The following is a 24,371-nucleotide window of genomic DNA, read 5'->3' on the forward strand; positions in this document are numbered from 1 at the left end:
GGCCCACTCCCAATTCAGAAATGGGTCTGGATTCTATTTCCATGGATGGTTATGCAGTCACCCACCTGCTTTTCTGACATGTACAAGTCAGTATATCTTTCTATGATTATGAAATTTTAGAGGAGAGGGTCTAAGTTTGTCTTTTTTTCTTTGAATATCTTGTCTACAAACAGTAAATGCATCCATAGGGGTGAAGGAGTTCCTGTTATTTATCCAGAGGGAAATGCACCACTCTAATGTGTAGTCAGATGTGTGAGAAAGGGAACCAACTCTTAAATGTAAGAACTGTGAGAGAACATCCCAGCATCTAGAATAATATCTGGCACATGGGAGTAGTTTAATAAATATTTGTGAGCAAATGAATGACTAATATTTATTTTAAATATTTCCTAAATCTGATTATAGTTAACTCTGGGTTACCCAGCAGACCTGGAAACCTGGAGCTGTAGCTTTTATGAAGTGTTAATGTATGTAACTAACAGAAATAAACACTTTAAAAAAAACCTGGACATGCTAGAGTATACAACAAGAAAAATAACAATGAACTTGATCCAGAGGCCACTTTGGGATCTTGCTATACCCTTGGGGTGTCATGCTTTGTGTGAGAAACTGGTGCTGTAAGGAGGAGGAATTTAATGTAGTGCTATAGTAGGATGCTAACTAACAAGGTGTTTTCCCTGTTGACCAAGTAGCTGGAAATAGTTACACCATGTCACTTATTGCCAGACTTGTATTCTGCAACAAACTGATGTATTTAGTAGGATCTGGGCCAATTGAAGATGGCCTTTGTCATCTCCCAGATGTAGTTTGACATATCTTTTGTACTACTTCAGAAACATTTGAGAAGTTTTGTTCTCCATGATAAAGAGAGAGCAGCCAGACAGATATGCAGAGGCCATAGAATTTTAAAATAGTCTGCACTTTCTTTTACAGATCTGAAGAAAACTCTTGCTGTGTTATTAGATAACATTTTGCAGCGCATCGGCAAGTTGGAGTCAAAGGTGGATAATCTTGTTGTCAATGGCACCGGAACAAACTCAACCAACTCCACCACAGCTGTTCCCAGCTTGGTTGCACTTGAGAAAATTAATGTGGCAGGTAAGAATAGCAATTCTCCGCTCTCATATGGAGTCACACCCTGCTTTGGACCACGAAGAGAATAAAAGAGTGCAGTGGTTCTTACTGGAACCCACACAATATAAATTCTATAAACTTGGCATGGCCATGGTAAAGATGTTTCAATTTATTATTTAACAGCAGATGTTAAAATGCTTTTTATAGTTTTGTGATGTGTAATATTTGGTGGTGTCTGTGACACATTTTCTCTTAATGGACTCCTGGAATTCACTTCTAATGAGAAGATTCATAGCCTAGATTAAATGAAATACAGAGGTTATCTGAGAAGCTCATGCCTTTTAGAGTTCCTTCCTCCTCCATACTCCCATCAGACAATTTTGAAAGTCTGTTACATATAATAGCTTCTCTCCTCCCTGTTGTTAAAGAAGAGCCACCACTGGAGAAAATGCCTCCTACGTGTATATGAAGAAATAGAAATTCTGGAAATGGCCTTTAGGTGATAAATGGCTCCTGTGTAATCCTGGGCAGATTCTGTAGCCACTCATGTGTACCACATGTCATTCCCACTGGGATGCATTTTGTTTGGCCCCTTCTGGAAACTGGAATATTGAATGAGACCAGGAAAACTGATGAAAAACAACACAACACCCAAATTATACGTAGCATGTTGTTGCCTTCCTCTCACGTTAGAACCCCCACCCCTCACCAGCTCCCCCACTATCACACTGCTCTGAGGTCAGCCCCTGGGTCTATGTGCTTGAGCCAGGACTACTCTTCTTAGGGTGACTGCTCTATTTCCTGGGGACCCAGGACAAAGTGAAGACCCTGAAGGTTAGGATTCAGTGCTTTGGGTGAATGGTTGTGAACAAGCTGTCTCTACTTTTGGTGAGTGGTAGCCAATCTCTGGTTAATGCATAAAGTAGCTAGGTGACTTTTGACATCAGTTTCTGCTTTAAAATAAATCTTGTTTCATATACTTTTAAACATTTCTTTGTCTTTCCTTCTTCTAAAAGTTCACACACTAAAGTGGGAGAGTTTCTTTTCCTTTCCTACTTCCCAGTGTCAAAACATTTAATTGTTTTACATTATGCAAGCTGGTTGTTGTTACCTTTTTTAATGTTCTTTGTCCTTTAGCAAATTTCAAATTGCCAAATATTTTTAATAATTCAAAGTATCTAACCAAACAAAGGTATTAAAAATAACTTTTAATTACAACACGGAAGCAGTGTCATCTAGGCCATAAATCCTGTCTTCCTTGCAGTTTTCAACAGCTTCTGTAATTAGACAAGAGAACCTCCCACTGTGTTTAGCTGCTTATTAATAAATGGAACCATGCTTCTTCAGTGTCTACTTGCCACCCCTGTACCCAGTAGAAAATGCTACTGGAAAGGCCCTATCTGGTTTCATCAGTGTTCTGTGTCATATTTCCGGAGGTGGGATGGAGTGTTCTGCCTTTAACTTTGCTGCTCCCCACTGCCTCTGAGGTCCTGTGGCTTGTGGGCCCCTATAAACACATCTGCTGTCATTCTTTCCCCTAACATGGGATCTTGCTACCTCTGGCTGTCCTGTTTGCTGCAAGGCTCACAGGGACTTTGCTCCCTGGACGTTAAGCTGCAGAGCACAGGGTAGTGGGTACACCTCGAAGAAGGAAATGGCAAGGACTTAGTGACTACTTCTTTCAAACAAAATTTGGAAATATACCAGCCATATGTGTTGAGCTAGTTTACAGCTTAACAGATATCTCTTGAGCATGTTCTCTAAGCCTGTGGTTCTGAGTGGGACTCCTTTAAATGTGCCACTGGTGCTCTGTAGGGTCCAGCCCTACAGGGTTCTGTGAGCCCCTCTCTGCTGGTATGGAGATGAGAAATTGTAGAAATAAAAGACACAAGACACAGAGATAGGCAAAAGAGAGTTTGGGCCCGGGAGTCCACTGCCAACCAAAGTGCGGAGTCTAGCAGTGGTCCTGAGTGCCTGAACGCTCTGACTTTTATTGGGTACAAAGCTGGGGTCAGGGTAGATAGGGCGTGGCCTTGGTGGTCGGTGAGAGGGTCAAGTACATCACATGTCATATAGGTAAGGGCTTAAGACTTTCAGGTAGCCGAGATGAGGTAAGGAGCATAATGGGCCAGCACTTTTTCCACACTTGTTAGGAAATAACAAAGACATTAAGATTCATATTACTTTTACTGATTATCTCTTCTAAGAAAAAACGAACCAGGTGCAGAAGCGGATCATGAGAGTGGACATGGAACGTGACCACTGAAGCACAGCATCACATAGAGACATTTAACCCCCGGATGTCTGTGGGGCTACCTGACAGCCGTCAGGCCTACCACAAGAGCTTGGAGGAGCGGAGTTTTCTCCTAATTCCCCAGAGGAAGGAAACCTCTGGGCCATCTTAGATGCCTCCTTCCCAAGATGGCTAAACGGCGGGCACTTTCCCAGCACTGGTGCTGCTGCACAGCTGAGGTGCCCTCCAGCAGCCCTTCCACAGGCATGACAGAGGGCTTAAAGTGTCTTGCCTTAGGGTCAGATAAAAACAGTGTCACCCCAGGTTCACACTTCCGACCTGAGAGGCATTAGTAAAAGAATTAGGATCACCTATGAATAACTAAGATCACCTATAAATAAGATCACATATGAATAGCTAATTACTATGATTATATTTCTAGTTACTTTCTTCTTCATTATTTATATGGAAATAGGCTGAGGCTTCTGGCTCCTGCCTTGGCACTTATGGGATCTTCTCCCTACAGTGTTCTGTTTTTAATATTTAAAGAACCAGAGTGTTGTGTTTTTATTTTTATTTTTTCCTTTTTGGGCAATGGGAGCAAATCTAGAGTTACGCATTTAATGATGAACCTCATTCGCGTAACTTTGCGTCTTTCAGGTATGTGTGGGACACAGTCCATACCATCATGATTTTTACTGGGCAATTAGGAAAAGAATACACATGCATAAAATGACACAGACCATGGTTGCTGTAAAGAAGGGGTGACTCAGAAAAAAGTTTGGACGCAGGGAAGGAGAGGAAACTGACATTTAGCAGCCATCCAGTAAATACAAGTTCCTCTTTCTGAGCCTCCAAGGTACATGATTTTACTTAATCTTAGCGTCTCTGAGATGTGTTTTCAAAGGTTTTATTGAGTTTAGGTACTTGGGAGAGGGTAACCATTAGTGCTGGAGTCCCCTGAGCTCAACTTAAGATCTGCTAGTGCTATGTAGAGGAAAGATTCTGAGTGTTAGCTCCATCTTTCCTTCCATTTGTAAATTATAAAGGCATGTATCTGCAAAAAGGTACTACTATTTTCTTAAAGGTACCTAGAAGAGAGTTGCCAGTTTCCTAGATTTAATCATCTGTCTCATCAGAAATTGCTCTGTCTTACGGGTCTCCTCGTAGGCTGACATTTGTAAAAGCTGGTTCGTGTGTGTGTGTGTGTGCGCGCGCGCGCACGCACACGCACATGCAGAGGCACCCCTTTCATAGACATTGTCTTGGCCAGAGTTGATATAGACATGCTGGGCATCCCTCTTCATTTCCCCCAGAAGGTGGAGGGTCCTTCATATCTTGTCACTCAACCACATAGTTATTAAAAATGATTTGCCATGTCTGTAACGTAGGGTACCAGAAAGGAGGACAGGGACTTAAATGAACTTAAATGACTTAAATGACTTCTCATTCATGAGCAGCCCTTCCTTGCTTTTCTGTCCCCTCTCTGATTCATGGCCATGCTGTTGTCCTCACCCCCCTCTGTCAACTCAGGAATGGCTCCTGAGCTGTGAGAGTTCAGTTTTATGGGGTTCCAGTCCTCGCTGAGTGAAGTTTTTCTCTCTCCCTTCTTGAATGGAGACATGTGGTAATTGCTCAGAAATGTTCTCCCTGGTGTGTCTTTACTACTAACTCTGGTATCTTACTGCTCACTGATGTTTCTGATTGCTTATTGTTGTATCTTATTGCTTGCTGATATGCCTTCTTGTTGGTTATAAACTGTCTCTAAATTGGGTACCATAGCAATTGAAGAAGGAATCCCTAAATTTATTTTCTCTAAAGGGATAGCTGTGTGTGTGTGTGTGTGTGTGTGTGTGTCCTTATTTTCTCTTTCTAGCTGTGTTCTTTGTGGCTTTTATCCAGTATGGCTTATCTTTGCAAATTTATCACCAAGGGTTTTTTTTTTTTTATGTGAAAGTAAATGTGCTCCTAGAGAAATTTAGGTGGAAATGAACTTTATTAAAATCAAGAAATCAGATTGAACTGGTTTTTTGAGCTGCTTGTCTTATTAAAGATAAAGGGGACTCAATGGAATGAAAAAGCAGATATTTAAAATCCCCACCTTTCCACCAATCACACAGTAAATTAATTTCTTTATATTTACTTTCTGAAAGGGCTTGAAAGGCCTTCATCAAAATTCTCTCCTTTTAGAATGATGCTTTGAATTTTAGAAAGGCCCATTCTGTTTTTCTCTAGTTTTGTGATCTTAAATGAGGAAGTAGAGTGAATAGGATTGGCTCTGTGGTTTTTTTTGCCATGTACTTGAAGTGGGGAAAGGTAAAAAGTGTACATATCTGATAATGAAAATGCTTGCCTTCTAAGGACTGAGACAGTGTCTGATTTATCTTTGTTCTGCCCAAAATGTCTTGATTGTAACCTTACCTGTTGAAGATAATTCAGTAAATATTGCTCACATGGATTGGATTCTACTGGAGAGAACAGCATTTGGTTTCACCACCTGGAGGAGTGTCTTCTTACAGTTCTTCTTCTCCATTTACATTTGGGGTGATTTGCCTGGAAGTAGGACTTGGTGTTTAATTTCCCAGGTTCACAGACCTTAGCAGACACCACCTAAGAAGTGGGACTGCCTTTTTTGTTAGTCAAGACTGAACTTCCCATTGATGGTTCTAGGATGTGGAGCCTTCTCAGGATGTGATAGTTACAATTCTAGATTGTGATATTTTAAAGGACAAGAACATTGTGCAGCTCTCTATGGGTAGTGTGTGTACACATTTGTTTATACTGTCAATAACGAGTTGTTATTCAACGTCAGCTGAATAACTGGCCAGTGTTGACTGTTCCCTAAAAGCCAAAACCATAATGATAGCATCCACTTAGTGTTGTGATGACTTAACAATTGCAAGGTCACTTGGGAAGCAGAATCACAAAATCAAAGGTACAGGTATAACTCAAGTGACTGTTTTCTGATATTTAATCCAAATTGAACTTCCGGCAACCCTGCATTTTTTCCAAGGTTGGTAGCAACATTCAACACTTTGTAGTATTTGGGTTTGAAATGCAATGTATTTGAATTTGGAAACTGTTTTTAAAAACAGCAACCATTATTATTATTATTATTACCATTTGAAAGTTGAAAATGAAAACTGTCCCTGCTGAGTTCCAGGGCTTGCATTTGGAGCTGCAATTTTCTCCCCTTTGTGCTGCTAATGGACCTTGAAATTAAGTTGTTCCTGTGTTCTTTCCTTGTGTGTGTACCCGTGTTAACAGTTTTTGAAGTAGCACCTGAAGTGTCCTAGCTCCACCCCTAGGCAGTGGCTCAGCAGATGGCTTTCCCAGGGTCAGATATTGGCATGTCAGTGGGATCCCAGTTGCCACTGAGAGACGGGAGAGAGATGAGATCGAAGGGTGCTTTCCTATTAATTTGAGAAAGAAGCAAATATCTGTCTATCTGCCTGTCACTTTCTGTTTTGTAATTTGCAGTGGTAACAATAAATATGTGGACACTTGTCAGAAGCTATTCTTTTGGTGTCTTTACAGAAAAATGCTTGTCTTTGTTGATACGGTTTTCACTGTGTGGTCAAGGATATTTTGATTTTTATTTAGAAGAAGAAAAATATAGTTCAGAAGTGATGCTGATCTTCGAGGCTATGTATCTATAGCAGTGATTAACAGTTGAGGGTGATTTTGCCCCCAGGGAACACATGGCAATGTCAGGAGACATTTTGGTTGTCACAATTGAAGATGTGCTATTCATTTATTTAATTATTATTTTTTTCTTTTTTTGAGACAGAGTCTCACTCTGTCACTCAGGCCAGAATGAAGTGGCACGATCACAGCTCTCTGCAGGCTTGACCTCCCGTGCTCAGGCAGTCCCCTCCCTACCCTGCCTTAACCTCCTGAGTAGCTGGGACTATAGGCAATGGGCCATCATGCCCAGCTAATTCTTTTTTCTTTTTTTTTTTTGTAGAGAATGGGGTCTTGCTATGTTGCCCAGGCTGGTTGGGCTCCTTGGCTCAAATGATCCTCCTGCCCCGACCTCCCAAAGTGCTGGGATTACAGGCATGAGCATCTGCAACCAGCCTATTTAGTTCTAATAGATGCAGACCACAGATGCTGCAAAGGATCCTCTGTAATATATAAAACACCACCCCCAATAGAAGTATCCAGCCCCAAATGTCAATTGTGGCAGGTCTGTGAAATTCCGATCTATGAGATATTGTTAGAATCTGGTGCCAGTGGATATTTTCACCTGTGGTTAGTGCTGAAAGATGCCTGAGACACTGAAGTTTCCTGATTGGCCAGCTGAGACCTAAAGTTCCTTTCCCTTTTCCTAGCAAGGCTGTTCACAAACACCCCCAATCTCCACCTCATTTAGCTTTGCCACTGGTCTTTGAGGCCTCCAAGGAAAGGGAGTTTAGAAACTCCCAGAAGACTGTTCTAGGATCCTGACTTTAAGGAACTCCTTTCCTGCCCCATGGTATGTTTTTGGCAATGTGCATTTTACTACTGCTTCTGTAGAATGTAATTATTTCTTCTCATGAAAGGGCCACTAATTCAGAATAACAATGCTTTAAAGTAGTCTTAGAGAATGGATTTAAATTGCAGAATGTTTTAGAAGAAATTCTATTTTATTTTAAGCAAAGTATATAATTATCAAGATATGAGAAAGTAAATTAAATAAGTCAAAGAAAACAAGATAGGTCCCCAAAGATCTACTTTGCATCAGAAAGTACCCTTCACAGCATATTTGGAGCAATAATTTAAAAAATGAGACTAGAGAGTTCACTGGGGTTTGTGAAGCATTTTCAGTGTTAAATGAAGGAGTTTCTATTTTGTTCCCTGGGCGGTGGCAGCTGATGAGAGGTTTAAAGTAGGAGGATGAATAGGTGAGGTCTGTATTTCCAGAAAATAATTAGCGGCCATGTGGAGTGAGATGCATATGAAGGGGTCCAATCAAAAGCTATGTGAGAGGGACTTCAGTTAGTCTCCAGTTAGCACGAGAATGCCCTGAATTAGACATGCTCATAAGGCCCTGGGAGAAGGAGAATTTGAGAACCACATTAGGGTGCAGCTGGCATGATGAGGACCCAGACAGACCATGGGAAAGGGCAAGGGAGAAGTTGTCATAATGATTTCCAAGGGTGTAGCTTGAAGGATAACTGGTGACTCCTTATTGAGGGAAAAACCAGCAGAGAGACAAGGTTTTGTGAGGACTGTAGCTGCAAGCCATTTGTTTCAGAATATCGGTTTAAAGGCAGTTGAAACTTTGATGCTAGTGTTGAGGGGACGAGGGACAATGAAAAGCAGCATCTGTGGAACCAGACTGGCCTGATTCAAATCCTGGTTCCACCACTTTATAGCAGTGTGACTTTGGGTTGTTTCTTAACCTTCTCTGGCTGAGTTTCCACATTTGTAAAACGGGGGAAATAATAGGAGTGCCCACTTCACAGTATTTTTAGGAGGTATATTAGTCCGTTTTCACAGTGCTATACAGATACTACCTGAGACCGGGTAACTTATAAACAAAGGAGATTTAACTGATTCCCAGCTCCACATGGCTGGGGAGGCCTCAGGAAACTTAAATCATAGTGGAAGGGGAAGGAAGGCACTTCTTAACATGGCAACAGGAGAGAGCGAGGGGGAGAGCAAGGAAGCACCACACTTTAAAATCATCTGCTGTCCTGAGAACTCAATACCATGAGAACAGCATGGGGGAAACTGCCCCCATAATTCATTTACCTCCTACCAGGTCCCTCCTTTGACACGGAATTAAAATTTGAGATAAGATTTGGGTAGTGACACTGAACCAAACCCTATCAGGAGGATTAGGTGAGACTGGTAATGTGCTTAGAAACATGCCTGGCCTAAAGTTGGTACTGTCTGAGCATTTGTTAATTACAGTTTAAAAGTTATGTATTTGGAATCTTGACGTAAAAATGGAACACTATAGTGATTGGCTATTTGGATATCACCACTGGTAGTGAAATTAATAATATTTGTACAGTGCTTTATAGATTAGAACATAATTTTTTATATAGTATTTCACTGGAACACTTTAAATTTGCAGTTCCCAAACTGACCTTTTTGTGCCTCTGTTTCCAATATTTGGCTCATCATCAGATTCATGTTTTGTCAGTTTGGTTACGAGAGGCCAACAACCTAGCTTATATTAAACCAAAAGGAAACTTGGGGTTCATGTCATTTGAAGGTTCGTAGGATGCTGGTGAGAGATTCAGACATGGGAACCATCTTCAAGTACTTGAGCTGTTTACTCTTAGGTATGGGATACTTGTCAGAAGCTATTCTTTTGGTATCTTTGGGAGCAGGTTCCTGAAGAGATCCCAGATAAGCAGATAAAATGCATATGGCTACTAGAGACCCTGGTCATGTCATGGTTTGGCTTTCTGGAGCCAGCCTAAACCTGACTAAAGGTTTTCTCTCCTTGAGGGTTTGGAGGACAAAACTTCAGGATTGCTAACTTTCTGCAACCATTTTAAGCCCTACTGTGGCCAAATGTGCTTCCGCCCCACTTGGAACAAGCCCAAACCCCTGCATGCAGTTTATTCATGCTCTTACACACTTACATGTTTTTGTCCACAGCCTGGCATGCTTCTGCTGCTCTGACTGACCCTTCTTTATCATCTTTTTCAAGTCTCATGTGAAGCTCTGTCTCCCTAAGACTTGCTTCATGCCCCTCACATCCCAGAGGTTTGTGGTGTATTGCCTTGTATTCCTACCATGTATGTCCTTGGACTTTTCCACTCTTTTCTTGTTTCTGTAGCCAGTCTCTAAGCTCCTCAAAGGTGTGGGCATGGTCTTATATTTTTCTTTTCAATTCAATGCTAAGCTTGGAGTGTGGCAAATTGCAGGTTTTATCAGTAAGTGTCCTTGCTGAGTGCACTCCTCTCTCTCCTGAACACGCTCCTGCTGGTCAGCCACTGTGTCCTAGAACCTTTGTCATGACACTGACGGCCATGCTTTCACTTCCAGATCACCATTTCTGCCACTTGTTTGCTTTGACAGTCCCTGAATCCTTTTGGAATTCCCAGAAGCACCTGGTAAATTTACTGTTACGTTAAGACCAGAAAAGTTTTTGCTTCACTTCCCTTTTTGAAAACTGAGATTCCATAATAAGAATTTATTTTGTGTATTTTGGTGGCTAATTATAAAAATGTAAGTAGGATTAAAAAAATTCAGGCCATCTCCCCTACCCGAGAGGTTGTTCTGAATGGATAGTTCTTGCAGAAAAGAAACAGGGACCCAGAACTTCTAATTCTATTGGACTAATTACTGACCCTTCAAGGAATATGACATGGCTTGTTTCATTGCAGAAAGTGAGACTATATATATCCGTCTTGGGAATACTGTTCCTCCCCAGCCACTTGATGGGGGAACTCAGTAACATACGCTGCAGGGCTGTCCGGGGGACCTTAAAAGTGCCTCTGCTCAGAGTTGTTCTTTGTATTGGTGATAGGACACACTGAAATTAGACTTGTTTGTTTTAATCAGAAGGCGACAGATCCTACTAGCTTAATTTGGCTTAATGAGGTATGTGTATACAGTTGTGATATCAGCTTACATATGGTATTGATTCAATAGACATTCCACAGCCACAGCATAGCATATGCTTTCTCACATAGTCCCTTGTCTGTGCTGTTTCATTCTTTACCTGTTTTCACTAACATGTATTTCAACGAACTCATTGTAGAGCCTGAGATTTTATAATTTAGAAAAATATTTGGAATAAAGCTGATTTAGTGAGACATGGGAGAGAGGTATCTGACTCCATGTTTTTGAAAAGGTTTTGTAGGTTTGAAGATTTCTGGCATTTTGAGAGATTTTTCCTTTTAGCTGTGCTTTTGGCTTTGCATATCCACAGCTTCTAAAATTAGGCAGCCTAAATAAAAATCAGTTGCTAGTTTTTGTTTTTCCCTTCTCGCTTATATCCCAGAAAAAGAAGAAAGAAAGCAGTGTGGGGTGAAGATGTTTTGAAATTCTTTGGGTTTAGAAAGGACAGAAAGAGGGATTCAGTTAGGAATGTGACTGTGAAGGGCTGAACTGCCCCGCAGATCAGGACAGCAGAAATACTCTTCATCTCACAGCCTCCTTTTTCCATCCCTCTTTTACCCGTGAACATTCAGCAAGTCTCACGTGTGGGATCACAAACCCCAAATCCGCTTATGTCAAGCAGAGGACCCATGGCATGGACAGAGCCAGCTGAGGACAACATATCTGGGATTGACAGAGCATTATAAACTGCATTTTGATTTGCATTGTCAGTGTTGGGCAGCTCACTCTTCGCTGGTTTTAAGCTGTCTTGAAGTTTCATGTTGGAGAGCTTTTCTAGTCAACGTTTACTGTGGAAACTCTCTCTTTACCTTGGTGCAGCTAGAGATGCTCCTGAACCAGAGACAAGTGGACACCCAGTGAAGGACTTGTGCTAATGTTTTCCCCCACTTGGGGGGACTTGATTAAACAGGAGCCATAGAACTGTGGGACTCTGGATAAAGCCAGTCAGTTTCCTCATTTATAAAACGAGGTTAAGAACCTGTGCCATAGTATTGTTGCTGGTAGTATGAGTTAACACATGGAACACACTCAAGGTGCTGCACAAAAATAAGAGCTCAGTAAGTTTTGGCTGTTGGTTCATACGCTTCTTAAGTGTCCAACTCAGGTTTTGACTCTTGGGCCAGGCATGTAGCAGATGGTCAGTGCTTGATGGGCATGTAAACTACCCATTCCCAATGCTGCATTTTATACAGAAAACCAGACCCTGTGAAGGGGCTGTCCGGAAGCTACTTGGCAGTCACAGCCTGGATCTGGCCTTTGGCATCAGATATTTTTGAGTAGAACTCTGGATCCACTTGCATACGTGCTGTTGGCATTTTATTAAACTTATGATTGCTGAGCTTCCGATGTGTGCTCTGTGCAGTGGTGATAGTGACACCAACACTGTCCTCATGTGAGGATGCAATGAGATGATGCATATTGAGATCCTGGTCCAACATCTTCTCCCTGTGACCTACCTACTGACCTTGCCCTCTGTGATGAATACCCTGTTAGAAAGGAGTGGTCACGAACGTAACGTAACAAACACTGATGTATCTTTTATCCAGCCTACACTGACTATGTGATGCCAGGTCTGTGTCAGGCAGTGGAAATGCTGCTGGGGAAGAAACCAGGGCCCCTTTTGGGAATGTTGAGTTCACTATCTACTGGAGGAGAATGACTGAGACCATTGGCTGTGCTCATATCTTTTTTGAGCCTCAACTTGTAACTGCTTTCACCCTAGTCCAAGAGAACCTATTGGCTTTGCTTGACCTTCTGGCCTTGGAAATGACCTTCAAACTCTATGGCCGTCGCCAGTAGGGATAGCAATGTGCTACAGGAATTGGCACAGAAGGAATTTTCTCCTGTCACAAGTCCTGTGGTTCCTGTGCTACTTGTCACAGCAAACTTAAGCAGATCCAGAAACTGCCTGACCCTTTACTGTACCTTCCCACTCCGAAATAGGGAAGGGAATTCCTATGCGGGAGTACTCAGTTCTCAAGGGAAGACAGTCATTAACCTGTCTAAACTCTATGTTAATAGAACCTTCTCGATAATTGCTTTCATTAAGTGTGGTTAATGTGAACAGTACAAGTTATAGCAAGATTTGCAGAAGAACAAAGTAAATATTTAAGACTGCTTTTCATGGCGAAGTTGGGTCGAGGCAAAGAGAAGATTAGTAAAAGCTGTATCCGATGGTATCTGAGGTTGAAACACAGTGAACCTCTTGGCAGAAGTGCCAGTTATTTCTCATCAGTGGTTCACAGAATCTTAACTCTAGGGAGGCAGACGGGTGTATCCTAGAGACAGTTATGAGTTCAGGTTTTCTCCTTTTGCTTCTGGCCTCTGTCAGACACCAGTGACATGGTGATGAAGATAAACTACCTTCCCTGTACCGCCCAGGAATGCAGTGAGGATTAAGAGAGTGGCTTTTAGCCCGTCGCTATGCCACATGGGGAGGATGGTTGCTCCCTGAGGGCAGAAGGCCATTAGTAGCAACTGAGTTGGCTAGGAAAGCTCCTGAGTTGGCCAGGAGTGTGTAGCATGCCAGGCTTGGGTGTACGGAGCTGGCAAACCAGGCGCCTGGGGATTAATTTAGCATGGGTTTTCATGCGTCCAGGCTACCAGTGACCGTGCAGCTATCATCTCTACCTTTGAGTTTATGTATGTAACTGAATAATAGTGCTGTGTTTTCAAGAGAAAAGACTTGACAAACAGTGCTTTTGTAGTACAAGGAGGGATATCCTGCTGAAAGTCTGGAAATTAAAGCTAAACAAAAAGATGAAAATACAAAGCAGCTGTAGTTCTACTACCCAGAGACTGACTGATTTGATTCTTTACTAACAGATGTGGTAAGTGCCTGTTCTGTGCCAGGCACTGTCTAGGCACTGGAGATAGTGATGAGCAAACCCAAGTCTTTTCCTTCTGGAGGTTATACTTCAGCAGTGAAGGCAGGAAGTAAACAAAAATGTAAACATATCTAGTGGTGGAAAATGCTTGATGAGTAGCAAAGCAGAGTAAGGAATTCGCAAAGGAAGCGGGTGCTGTTTCAGGTTTGGGGCTTGTCAAAAAAAGCCTCTCCAAGGAAGAGAGACTGAGCAGAGACCCATATTACTCAGTGAGAGAGGCCTGGGGCTCTCCAGCTAGCTGCTGGAAGGATCTGTCTGCACAACAGCCTGGGGCTCATTCTTCCTGGGCATGTTTAAGAACCACTTTTGGGCCCTTTTAATCCTAATACAGAAGGAGACCTATTAAAACCAAAATTAAAAAACAAAAAGACCATTTACTGTATCATCTGTCATTTATGTTTCTGCTAGGCTCAGACTGGACTTTCAAGAGAGTAGTGTTGGAACCACAGGAAGGTCTGGATGTGTTAATTGAGTGGTTCAACATATGATGAGACGTAAGTGTGCAGTATAGATGCAGGCTGCTGGGGTTCAAGTCTGAGTTCCGCGGTGGTGCCACTGTGGTGAAGTCTTTTAGAGAGGTTAAGTCTCAGTTCTCTCATCTGTACAGCAGAAACTAGCTCATGGGACCACCTAAGAAAGTGTTTGCGGAGGGCTGGCACATGGTAAGTGCTCAGTAAATACTGGCTGTTGCTATAACTAGCAAAATATGGTTTCGGCAGATGGTTTTCAAAGGGTCTTTATGTGCCTTTGTTCTACAAGTTTTTAACCAAAATGAAGGAGCCTCAAAAATTATGTTAGAGGCACCAAAGCAGGAGCAGGCTCTAGTCATCCATTGAAGAAAGAGTTAAATAAAATCAGGATTTAACAGAAGGATCACACATTTGGGGTAGGGTTTGGAGTTTCAATCATGAAGTGGGTGTGGAGTTTTACAGCGGTCAACTTCTTGTCTGTAGGTGCTTGTCTCTATTCACACTTAAAGCCATTGTTGAGGAATGTAGTATCCGTTTTTTACAGAAAATCTTCTCAGTTTGGAGAATGTGGGTGTGTGGCTTTGAGGCTTCAGAATCCCATCATGAAGTTGTCATTGGTCTTCTTGGTATTTATGAGGCTTGACCTAAACTAGGTCCTGTTCTTAACAGGAGAACGATACAGCTTCTCCTGGCTACTGGGTTCTCTCTGTGTGATGCAAGGATACATCACTGCACTAGGCTGTCTCAGAAATTTGTGATTGGTAGCAATTAGAGTTGAGAATGTAAAATGGCCACAGATTGAGGAATTCCAGGCTAGGGACTGTGAGTCCTAGAGAAGAAATGTAGGGTCAGGGTTTAGGAGGCTGGGATTAGGTCCACTGCTGACAGAACTGATGCTGAGATCTTCAGCAAATCACCTAATCTTTGTTTTTCCTCTTTCAGAGCCAGAGATTCATGAGCTTTTATAAGTGGAAAAGATGTAGATGTTCTAACATTTCCCCCAAATGGGAGATTGCAGCTTTCCAAAATTCTTTGTGGATGGTTCTCCAGATTTATCTCAGCAATTCTAGTGCTGGAACTTTTAGCTGCCATACTGTTCTAGTGGGCTACATTCACATAGCCTGTCAGGGGTCAACAAATTGTGGCCCATGGGCCAAATCCAGTCCACTACTTAAATTTATAAAGTTCTATTAGAACATAAAACCATGCCGATTTGTTTACTTATTGTCTGTGGCTGCTTTCATACTACAACTGCAGAGTTTAGTAGTTGTGAAGGAGACCATATGGGCCACAAAGTTGAAAATATTTACTCTCTGGCTTTTTACTGAAAAAGTTTGCCAACCCCTGGTCTAAATGAATGGTGCTTTCTGGAATGCAGTACATAGTCTGCATGCAACCCTGTATGCTAAACATATTAGATTGGTAGAGTGTTCATAAAATAGAAAAAAAAAGCCTCTGTTTATGAGAGATCTCTATGTCCCAGGCACAAATAATAACTTTAAAATATTTTATTAGTTCTTCCCTCAGATCAAACCTGCAGAACAGTTACTTCAATTGAATAGACAAAGAGTATCAGGGTAGGAGATGATGCATAATCTGCTCCAAATGGTGGACATCTGAGCCAAGGTTCAGATCCTGGCTGGTGCATCTCTAATGTGCCCAAAGATGCGGCCACTGCTGGGACAATCGTATTTAATTGTGTATCACATCAGAAGGTAACGTGGCATTTTTAAAAATGAAAATAGTTCAAGGCTCAAGAATGGAAGATAACCCAAGAGTCCAAACCTTTCTGGTCATTTGGATATTGTTGTAAATGTTTTAGGTGTTAAGCATACTTAATTTTGTGAGTTTTGATTTTTTGGTTTGTTTGTTTTGGTCTTTTTGCTATTGTATATTGATTGCCCTTTGATTTTCTTCTTTACCATTATATATTTTAAGTGAGGCCATTGTCTCTAGAGAAATATCGAAATCTTTTTCAATTCTTCTTCTGCTTTAAAAATTAGAAACACTTTTTATAATGCTTGATAAGTTAAGGCCAAGCTATTGCAGGAAATTTGGAAAATACAGAAAAGAATAAGGAAAAAAACGTCTCACAATCCTGTTTTCTAGAGCACTTGACTGTTAGATGGTTATTTCTTTCCAGCTCTTTTCTGTGTGTATATTGCATAAACATTATAAGTATGCTCTTGATTTTAAAATCTTGATTTTTAAGGAAGTGTTCTCTTTATTCTTCAAAAACTTTATTTTTAAATCAGCACATAATATTTTATTAACTATGTTCTCAAATTTTTTTTTTCTGTTAAAAAGATCATTGTGGTGAACGTAAATCTTTGCATTATTCTCTTGGGAGAGTTTTTTAGAAACAGAATGGCTAGGTCAAAGGGTAGAAGCCCTTTTTAAGTTTAATATTTATTTCTATCAAATTAGTGCATGTATATAATTTTTAAAGTATAAATCTAAAAGTCAAAACAAAATCAGTATTCTGCGATATACTTTATTCCTTCTTACCCTGACTTTTGTTCCTCAAACACAAATACTTCTAACTCCTGTTTCTTCCAGTAATATATTTTCATATTTCTCAATAACATGTTTATGTTGCTTTTCCTCATCTGGCTTTTTTTGAGGTTATCCACCGATTTTCCGTTATGGAAGATGGGAATTTAGCTTTCTGACACTGCCACCATTGCCAGCAACCCCTGTCCCACATGGCTCCTTTCTGTTTCCTAGAATCAGAATGTCCTAAATTTTGTTGGGGTCAGATTAGTGGTCAGTCCTTACTCGATAAGGACACTGCTTAACCACCTGCTAAAATAAAATAGGATGATAGTAAATTGCCATTCTGATACATCTTTCTGTTTTGTCCAGAGTTAATAATTTACTTATGTTTGCATAGTTTGATTAATTAAGACAATATTTACTAATTTCACGCTATTTTCTGTGTGAAATAATTAGTAAATATTGTCATAATTAATCAAAACTATGCAAACGTAAGAACTTCATTTCATTGTGTAGCATATCACAATGTATGAAAGGCACACATCAGTGAACAAAGCACACAAAATTTCTTATCCTAACCAAAATTCAGCCCTAAACATTCCATCAGAGAACCCTTCTTACTGTGGCCCACAGATCAGATAGTTTACCAGGTGGATTTTTACTCAGTGGTCGTCTTCCTGACGCCTTCTGCCCTCCTGCTGCAGGCTGGCCTGGCTGTATCCTGGGCCTGCTGTACAGTTGTCCTGGCACTGACTGTTTCCAATGCCTTTCCTCTCTTTGGTGCTGGGCCTTGTAGTTCTTAGATTCCATATCTTCCTCTTCGTTGGTTTCTTGCCTTATCCTGTAGTAGTTTTCTGAGAGAAGAAGGTACATGGGGGGAAATTATGAGATTTCTTTCTTTCTTTTTTTGAGATGGGGTCTTCGTCTGTCACTTAGGCTGGAGTACAGTGGCACAGTCTCTGCTCACTGCAGCCTCTGTGTGGCCCCCGCTCCCCCTCCCCCAGGTTCAAGCAATTCTCCTGCCACAGCCTCCCAAGTAGCTGAGATTACAGGTGCCTGGCTAATTTTGGTATTTTTAGTAGAGAAGGGGTTTTGCCATGTCGGCCAGGCTGGTCTTGAACTCCTGACCTCAGGTGATGTGCCTGCCTCAGCCTACGGAAGTGCTGGGATTACAGGCATGAGCCACTGCACCCGACCGAGATTTCTTGAATATTGGAAAACGTCTTTATTCTGCCTTCCCACTTGAATAATACATTTGCTGCATATAAAATTCTAGGTTTGAACATGTTTTTCTCTATCAATGTGAAGATCTTGTTCCTTTGACTTCTGCCTTTCAGAGTCATTTTTGCAAAGTCCAGAGGCATTACCACCCCTGGATGTGACTTTCGGCCTTCTGGAAGCTGGTAGGATTTGAGTACTACCTTCTGTTCTGTTGTTTCCTGTACCTGGTATGGACCACATTTCATTCTTATTCTGACTCTTCTGTGATATCTTTCTTGTCTGGGAAATTTTTGTGAACTGTTTATTCGTCTCATCTCCCCACAGTCTTCCTTCTAGAACTCACTGGGTGGATTGTGCACATTGGGGCCCTAATCCCACTCCTTCTGTTGTGACATGGTAAAAGCCCCATAAAACTGCATACCTCAACCATACCTCGGCTTTCTGTTGAAACTGCTCTTGTAACCCTGATGTGACAGGCAAGCAGTCCAAACCCATGCCATCTTGGCCCCTAATAAGTAACTAAGGTCTGTAATTTCCACCCTACCCAGGCAATGTGTAAACTAACACTTACCTTGACTTCTTTGAGCCACTTAAGTAACAATCGGAATGTCCAAAGTCCCCTGGCCCTCAGAATGTCTGAAGCCCCTCACACTGACTCTCACCCCCACCCTCATCCCTGCCCAGGAGGTGGTTTACAGAATGTCCAAAGTTCACTGGCTCTCGGAATGTCCAAAGGCCCTTGGAATGTCCAAAGCCTCTCGCCCCCACCCCTGCCCAGGAGATGGTTTACGAGCATAAAAGGTCTTGACACCCTCCTTTCAGGGCCACAGGTTGGAGAGATATGAGTCCTCCGTGGCTGCCGGCAATAAAGACCCTGCAATTTGGCATACTTTTGTCTTAGTGTTGATTTTCTATGCTCGCTCTGGTACAACACTATCATATCACTTTTCTCTCCTGTTACCCTTCTGTTCATCTTCTGGCTGAATTTTCTGTAAGAGTTTCACAACTTTACATCCATCTCCTCTTCTGAATTTAATTCTTTTATTTTAGTCTTCCTTTCCAAGAGTTCTTGTTCTCTCAAGGTCTTTTAAAAAACAAAAATCCTGGTCTTGCTCTGGTTTCATGAATCAAGATTCGCTCATCTGTCAGATATTATATTTTTAAAATATTGTTAAATTCTGTTTTCTGTACTGTCTGTTTTTTCTTTTCCTCTTTCAGTTTGTGTTCACTTTTCTTTCTTTTGTGTGAGAATGTTTTCTCACATATCTGGTGATTGGTAGTGCTGTTTCGTATTTGAGGGTGAGGTTGGCTGTGAGTGAGGGCTGGCAGCTGCTGGGGCACCTCCTAGGGAACCATAGATGATGTGAGACCTGAAATGTCTATTTCAGTCTTTTCTGCGCCTGGTTAGTTTCCCCGTAGATGGATCCTTTAGCCTCCTGCCCAGAGGCTGCCAGAACTTTGCTTCAAAGCTAGAGACTGGGACCTTTTAAAATTTGTTGTAGAGAACTCGCTTCCATTTTTCTACCCTCTCCACTGTTCTGAGTCCAGAGCCTTTTTTGGTTCAATCTCCCTAGAAAATAAGACTTTGCTATTTATAACTAGAAGGCTAGAGTATAAAGCATCTTAAGACTTGATAGACATTACTAGTTATACTCTGATCAATAATGTATGAATATCCTGTCTCACATCCTCTGTGTAAATACTTGGTATTTTCCTTTGAAAAATGTACCAGTATAATAAGTGGAAAATGATATTTTACATTTGTTTCTTTGATTGCTAGAGAGGCTGGATGTTTTCTATATGTTTTATGGGATTTGTATATTTTGTGAATTTTCTGTCCATGTCTGTCTTTGGTTTTTATTCTCAAGTGCTTACCAAAGTTATAATTCTCTTGCTGATGTCAAGAGAAATAAAGGCCTCTTTTATTTTTGCTGATTTGGTGTAGTTTTGTCTCCGCGACATGGCTCTGGTAGTTTCTTGTGAGGATGGCGGCACCTGAAACACTTTATCGAGCACATGATACACATTGCCTATCAAATGGCTCAACATCAGTTCCACAGAAATAACCTAAATGGCCATTCAAGAGCATTTAGACTGTTTCTGCCTAAAGAGTTCCATATAGGAATTAGATCAGTGATTGGCAAATGATGGCCTGTTGGCCAAAATCTAGTCCAGTTTGTAAATAAAGTCATAGTGGAACACAGACATGTTCCTTTGTTGACGTGTTGCTTGTGGCTACTCACACCACAATGTCAGAAGTTGAGCAGTTGATACAGAGAGTGTGTGGCCAGCTAATCTAGAATATTTACCATCTGACTCTTAAAAAAAAAGAAAAGGTCAACCCCTCAACTGGATGTTAGTTTGGTGGTGCTTGATACCATGTAAGTATTTGCAAAGGCTTCCTAAAATTGATGGTTCATTTTCTTATGAATAAAAACTTATAAGCACGGGTGTCATGCCATCTGCAAAAACCAATAAATGACAATGGCAGGCATCTTTCTTCAAATGATGTATGTGAGTGTAATACTTGCGTCAGCCTATCTTCCTGTGAATTCCCCAGATAACTGGTTTCCAGAAATATTGCTGTTGTAGCCACACTCTCGCCTGACAGCCACCCATTTCCCTTCCCACTCTTCTCCCTTTCCCCTACTCCCATACCTTCTGGAAATATCAGATGTACAAAATGGGCTTTACCTGCTCAAACCTCTCATTGTCACTGTTTTCACAGCATTGTAAAACACATTACATTAAAAAACCAACCAGAGGGTGGAAGCCAGTGGTTAACACCTAGAAGCTGAAAGACTTGGCACATGGTTAAACTACCAGTCTTTTTTGGGCGTGTTTCATCTCCCTTGTCTCTAGGGCCCCAGTCTTTCTCCTGTGGCTTCTCTGCGTCCCCCTGTGTGGGCATCACTTCCATCCTCTTCAGGACCCAGACTTGCTCCTCAAGGGCATTGCTTGTCCTGGGGGTTGGGCACCCCAGTTTGGCTGTCTCTCTTCCTCTTCCCACATGGCTTTTGCTTGGCAGGACTGCTCTTCTGCTCCCTGGGCCTGTCTTGCTCCCTCTGACTTGGAGAAGGCAACCATTGCTGGGCTGCATGCTCTTGGGGAACACTTTTCTCTTCTAGGGTGCTGATCTCTCTCCTGTGGCCCTTCCTAAGTGCTTGCCAATAGTGCCTCTTGGTAGTGGCCTGGGCACAAAGCCATCAGCCAGCTGCTTCCTGCTAGTCTCTGTGTACTACCTGAGTCGGAACACTGTGTGTTGTGTGCATATAGATGTTGAGGAACTTTGATGTGGTTGTAGGACTCTGCTTTAAGTTGTCAGCATAATAGGCCTGATACTGCTGTCTTTAGAAAGGTCTGCTTGCAAGACTAACCATGGACTAGCATCTGAGAATTTGGGTCTTGGATATCCAGTTTCCTACCATACCCTGATTATGAGTGACTGACTATGCTTCAACCATTTGTGCAAATAATATGGTTTATGCTAAACACCTTTATTCCTTCTGGGAGTCTGGAATCTTGGCACATGTTAGATGTAGTGACCAACACTCAGTAAGATCTGGAATCTCTAATGAACTTCCTTGGTAAGCCACATTTGTTTTCACAGCTCGTTGCTGGAGGAATTTAGCATGTCCTATTTGATTCCATTGGGAGAGGACTCTTGGAAGCTTACACCTGGTCTCTGGAAGTTGCCCCATGCACCTTTTCCCTTTCCTGATTTTGCTTTGTATCTTTTTGCTATAATCTTGACTGTTAATACATACTCATGGATATGTACTGTGAGTATATATGCTGAGTGCTGTGAGTCCTCCTAGCAAATCATGGAACTTGGAAGTGATCCTGGGGACCTACCCCTGACACAGGACTTACCAGCTGGAGAGCTCTCCATATCATGCAGATTCAAGGCACACTGTGAGGTATTTGATAGTCCTACTCGTGTGTTCTTGTGTGCATCCCATCTTTCCAAAAGAGCACACTTGAAACAGTGAGGTGATTTGGAGAAGAGCTGCTTCCACCAGCTTGATCTTGGCCACTTGTTGCATTATTGTGCATTCTTAGTTTTGCTACTTTTAACATTTCTGGCCAGAACGGTCACTTTTAAAAATTACTCTGATGATAGTTGTCTAGTAAGAGCCACTCAGCAGTCTCTGGGGCCTTCGTGGAGAATTAAAGTAGGTAATAGGTTGAGGACAAGGGTGAGGACAGTTGCACTTAGTGTGCAGCAGATCGGGAACTGATGGTCTGCTTGTTCTCTTCCTTTCTTACACTCTTCTTCCTGTGTCTCTTCCACGTGCAAACATGAGGTATTGCTTCCTGTCTTTAGTCATTTCATACAGTTTGGTTTGTACTGTCTTTGGTCATAGAAATTGTTCTTCTAAAACCTCTCCAGATCATCCTTCATTTCTGCATTGGACATGCTGCCTCCATGGCTGGTTTTACATTACAAGGGGTGCTCCCCCTGAAAACAGCACTGACAGGGTGGTCAAGCAGAGTTGATTGCTGTGACAGAGAGGCTTGCTGATCCTCTGGCTTATCTCTATCTAGTGTCTGCTATAAGTAGAGAAACATGGGCAAGATTGAGCTGCAAAGCCAAGCCAGTTTCTCCAGGGCTTTACAGTTGTGGTAAAAAAAAAAAAAAGAAAGCATGGCAGAACTTCTCTCAGATGAGCCATGCAGAGGAAGCCCACTTGAGGATCAAATTGGCTATATGGAGTTTGAGAATCAGTTATGGGACACAGTAAGTGCTTATTGAGCCTCTTCTAGGTGCCAGGACCATAATGCAAAACAAAATACACAAAAAGACCTCACCTCAGAGAGCTCATATTTAAGTGTGATAACAGCTGCTATGACTACTCGCTTAGTCAGTTTTCCCTAGAAGCTTGTAAAGTTTGGGCCCTGCTAGAATCTTTTGATGTTTTATATTTGGTGGTCACTCAAGTGGCATTAAGTATAATGCCTCGTCTCTCCCTTTATATTGGCAGTCAGAGTCTGGTTCATTCTGGAGCTCTCCGTGATTGTTTCTCTAGAATGTTTCCCTCTCAAATTCATTCACTCAGTGGTTCTGTCAGGCCTGGTTGGCATATATGATTACCTTCTCTTTTTTTTTTGTCTGGAGATTGGCATTTCTAATTTTTAAAAGGGTTGGGCCCACTGATAATGAATTTTAAAATGAAACATTTCTTTATCTTGCAAGGCAACTATTGCCTAATTTAGTGACTATCAACTTAGTGAATATCATAGCAGTAGTGTGTGGTTTTCAGATTGTGTCTGGGTCGTCAGAACTAAGTGTACCTTAGGGAAGGTATTTACTGATATGTAGAGAGCATCTGGAATTGAGAAATAGGAAAACGCGTTCTGAGACTCAAGGCCTTTTGCTCAGTGCTGACTCTGCTTCACATATAGCATCTCATTTAATCCTCTCAAGTCTCTCCTCTTCGGAAGGAGGTCAGTGAAGGTCAAAGAGGAATGGTTTGATTCAGGTGCCTCAGTTCACAAGTGAAACAACTGACTCTCTTCAGTCCCACAAGATACATTGAGTAAAAGGAGAACGGGTTTCTGTTGCCAGGTCTGCTGCTAACTGAAAGTTTAAACGTGGGGATTAAGCCAGGTTCTGGTTTCTTTAGTTTTTAAATTAGGGGCTTTGGGCTTTCCTTAAGGCCTTCAACTTCTGTGATTTTAGTAGAATTCTGGTTTAGCTCCTCCTATCCCTCACCTTTGCCCTGCCAGTCATTACTGGGTATGATGGTGTTTTGTTTGTCTTCTTGTTTTTCCCATTAGGATCTATGTTCTTTGCCTTGGGCCACACCTGGTGTTAACACCCTGAGCAGGGGTAGCTCTTGTAACCAGTGGTTGTGCTATAGACTCTGAATGACATGCAGAGGATCTTTATCAAAGTATGTTATAGGACTCACTGCTCTTGCAGCTCTTTGAAACCCCATGCAGCTGAGCCACAGACCTGTGATGAGTAGAAGCAGGTATTTAGAAGGCCAGGCTTCAAGGTAGGATTCTCCAAATAGATATCAGATGGAGGTCATGGACCTTCACAGATCTGTGCCTGGTGTAGGGCAAATCCATTGTTGTCACTGGGAAAAATAGCTAGCAAGCGTGCCTCCAGGGAGTGTGGGTCCTTAACATGTGAAAGGTACCTTCACACGTGAAAGGTAGCCTGTTCTCATTTCATTACAATTCGTTTTGGGTATCACTGTGCACCCTTGCTTCTCTTGAATGTTTTTATAACATGTATATAATAATCATTACTACTCAGTGAATGGAAAATATGAAAATTGAAAATGGGTGGTCGAGTCATTAAATTGCAAATGAATACATTATCAGTGGGCACTTGGTTCCAAGCACTAGGCTGGTTACTTGTGCTGTGATTTTAGTATAAGTATGCAGGGGACATAACATTTAAGCTCA

General features: G+C 41.8%; 1 protein-coding gene across 8 annotated transcripts in view; it reads left to right on the top strand.

Annotated features, from left to right (window-relative positions):
• The window catches only part of MGAT5 (alpha-1,6-mannosylglycoprotein 6-beta-N-acetylglucosaminyltransferase), a 325,249-nt gene that overhangs the window by 143,651 nt on the left and 157,227 nt on the right, over window positions 1-24,371 (top strand). For all 8 annotated transcript variants that reach the window (XM_032250746.1, XM_032250745.1, XM_032250744.1 and 5 more), the window contains one exon: window positions 934-1,098. In XM_032250746.1, the coding sequence (XP_032106637.1) occupies window positions 934-1,098 (165 nt within the window). The remainder of the gene's footprint in view (window positions 1-933; window positions 1,099-24,371) is intronic.

This window comes from Sapajus apella, unplaced genomic scaffold (genome assembly GCF_009761245.1).
Source record: "Sapajus apella isolate SASKATOON/1434 unplaced genomic scaffold, GSC_monkey_1.0 scaffold72, whole genome shotgun sequence".
Classification (NCBI taxonomy): Eukaryota; Metazoa; Chordata; class Mammalia; order Primates; family Cebidae; genus Sapajus; species Sapajus apella.